At 39.1% G+C, this 2,459-nt stretch overlaps 1 protein-coding gene across 1 annotated transcript; it reads left to right on the top strand.

Annotated features, from left to right (window-relative positions):
• Positions 1-1,409: 1,409 nt before the first annotated feature.
• Positions 1,410-1,957, top strand: LOC308684386 (histone H4; the record flags this gene model as incomplete). Its single annotated transcript, XM_081355575.1, has 1 exon — positions 1,410-1,957. The coding sequence occupies one exon, from the start codon at positions 1,410-1,412 to the stop codon at positions 1,719-1,721; it is 312 nt and encodes a 103-aa protein (XP_081211701.1). The 3' UTR covers positions 1,722-1,957.
• Positions 1,958-2,459: the final 502 nt, after the last annotated feature.

Below are 2,459 nucleotides of genomic sequence, written 5' to 3'. Positions count from 1 at the left end.
ATGGAGAGTTTGCTCACAGGGTCGCAAGACGACGTAAATATGCATCTGATGAGTATTATCGAGTTGATGTCAATAGCGCGCGCTTTCTATATGCATATTCATATTTTGCCGCTGCTATGTGAAAAAATCCAGCAAAATGCGCCAACGCGTTTGTCGACCCCAGAGGATTTACTTTAGCCTAACCATAAATTGTGATTAAAATATATATGATCACTCACATCAAGACGCCGCTGCGGTGGTGGAGTCCATGCAGGATCGAGGAGCAGCGTTGGCACTGCGTCGCTGTTCAGCGCGAGCTGTGTGGAGAAGCCCATTTCCACCTCTATTGCGTTGGAAAAGCAATTCCGCGTAAAATGCAGGTTTTACACTCACGGTCTTCCAGGCCAAGTGCATTCAATCACTGGCGCCTAATTTCCAAGTCTGCTGGAAAGCTATGCAGTCCAGCAGTGCTGTTGCACCCAGCAACACTACTACACCATAGACTGTACTACACCTACCACTGTACTAAATACAGATAAATCTACGCTAGCTCATCCAAGGGCGTGGTAGCTCGTACCAAGGGAGGGCGTGGTGAGCTGGAACCTGCCTACGTCACGCAGTACCGCTTACGTCACGCAGTACCGCAACATCCAATAGGAAAATTCGACTGCAGTAGCCACCGTTCAACCTGAAGAGGGCAGCACTCAGACGTTTTTACACCATATATTGTACAATTAAAACACTTTATACCCAAATGTCAAAAAAGTTACTCGAATCAATGAACAGCACTAATAAAGCCCCATTCTTACAGATCATTAACTAAAAAAAGTTGGTTTAGGGTTTAGTTACCCTTTAAGGATCATTTTTGGCTTCAGTATCTCGAGAAAGAAAGGCTTTCCGTAGCGTAAGCAACTACGCAATACGAGAGAACCTCTCGTAAGAGAACTGCAATGCTAAAGTAGTTTTAGTAAAAAGGTCAAACAGAAGATAAAACAGATGTGCCACTCTATTATTTAACCCAATTAATCCCACTGGTAACAACTGTGACCGGATTGGCGAGCCATTCATTAGTCTGGTTGTTTGATGAGAAAAAAGATGAAATGTAGTTGCAATAAACGCGGCAAGAATCCGCACAAAAAGGAACTATTTTCTATTTTTTCAACTTTCAATATATATATATATATATATATATATATATATATATATATATATATATATATATATATATATATTTGTTAAATACAATTTATGAAACCTGAATTTTAATATGAAACAAAGCTATGTTTTGGGGGAGGGGTGTGAGTCATGTGACGCTGCGCTGGTTTCTGTCAGGTCCTGTAAGCAAATGTAAAACTCTTCCTTGTAATACACAGTCAGCAACTATTCGTTCGCTGTCTTTCATTGACCGACTGAGGAAATCAGAGTGAAACATGTCTGGAAGAGGCAAAGGCGGTAAGGGACTCGGGAAAGGAGGCGCTAAGCGTCACCGTAAAGTTTTGCGCGATAACATCCAGGGAATCACCAAACCCGCCATTCGTCGTCTGGCTCGCCGCGGCGGCGTCAAGCGCATCTCCGGTCTGATCTACGAGGAGACCCGCGGAGTGTTGAAGGTGTTCCTGGAGAACGTGATCCGCGATGCCGTCACCTACACCGAGCACGCCAAGAGAAAGACCGTCACCGCCATGGATGTTGTGTACGCGCTGAAGAGACAGGGACGCACCCTGTACGGCTTCGGGGGATAAACGCCTGAAACCAGGAGAGACCACACAAACCCAACGGCTCTTTTAAGAGCCACACACTCTGACACATAAAGAGACAATGTTTTGATTATATCAACCATAGAGTTTAGTATAAAACGGTTTATTTTCTGAATCCAGGATGAACTTCACCAAACAACTCTTGAACAACGTTTATTATTATTATTATTATTATTTCTTACATGTTAATCAACTGAACTAATATTCGTTTAGAAAACTAACCAAAAAATCATTTAGATCAAAATAATACCACAATTAACAGAAATGAATATGTTGATGAAATTATATATATTGTACACAAATGGTCAAATGAGCTTGTATTTTTTTTTTTTTCTGTCATTTAAACATTTCAAAAATAGTTTGAGACGATTTTGCTAAAATATGGTTGATTCTTAAACTATGAGCACTTTTTTGTTCTTTGGTCATGTTTAAAAATACATAATGTTGGACATATTACTCCTTGTCAAACTAACAATAAAACAACTTTAAAAACTTTTTACTACCTTTCCTTTTATATATTTTTTTATATTTTTTTATTTTATTTTTTTCATATTTTTTAATCTCCTTATAGGTGTCAAAATCACTGTTTTCTTCTTGTCGCACACCCAGACTTTCTAACTTGAACAATGTACATACAGTTTTAAAATATGACTTATCTGAAAACTATTAATGTACCTGAATTAAGCACTAGTAAAATAATAGTATTTAATGTGAGACACTATC

Source organism: Scardinius erythrophthalmus, assembly GCF_964197995.2.
Source record: "Scardinius erythrophthalmus genome assembly, chromosome: 24".
Lineage (NCBI taxonomy): Eukaryota > Metazoa > Chordata > Actinopteri > Cypriniformes > Leuciscidae > Scardinius > Scardinius erythrophthalmus.
Note: the sequence above shows the minus strand (reverse complement) of the source record. Positions and strands in the feature narration are given on the sequence as shown.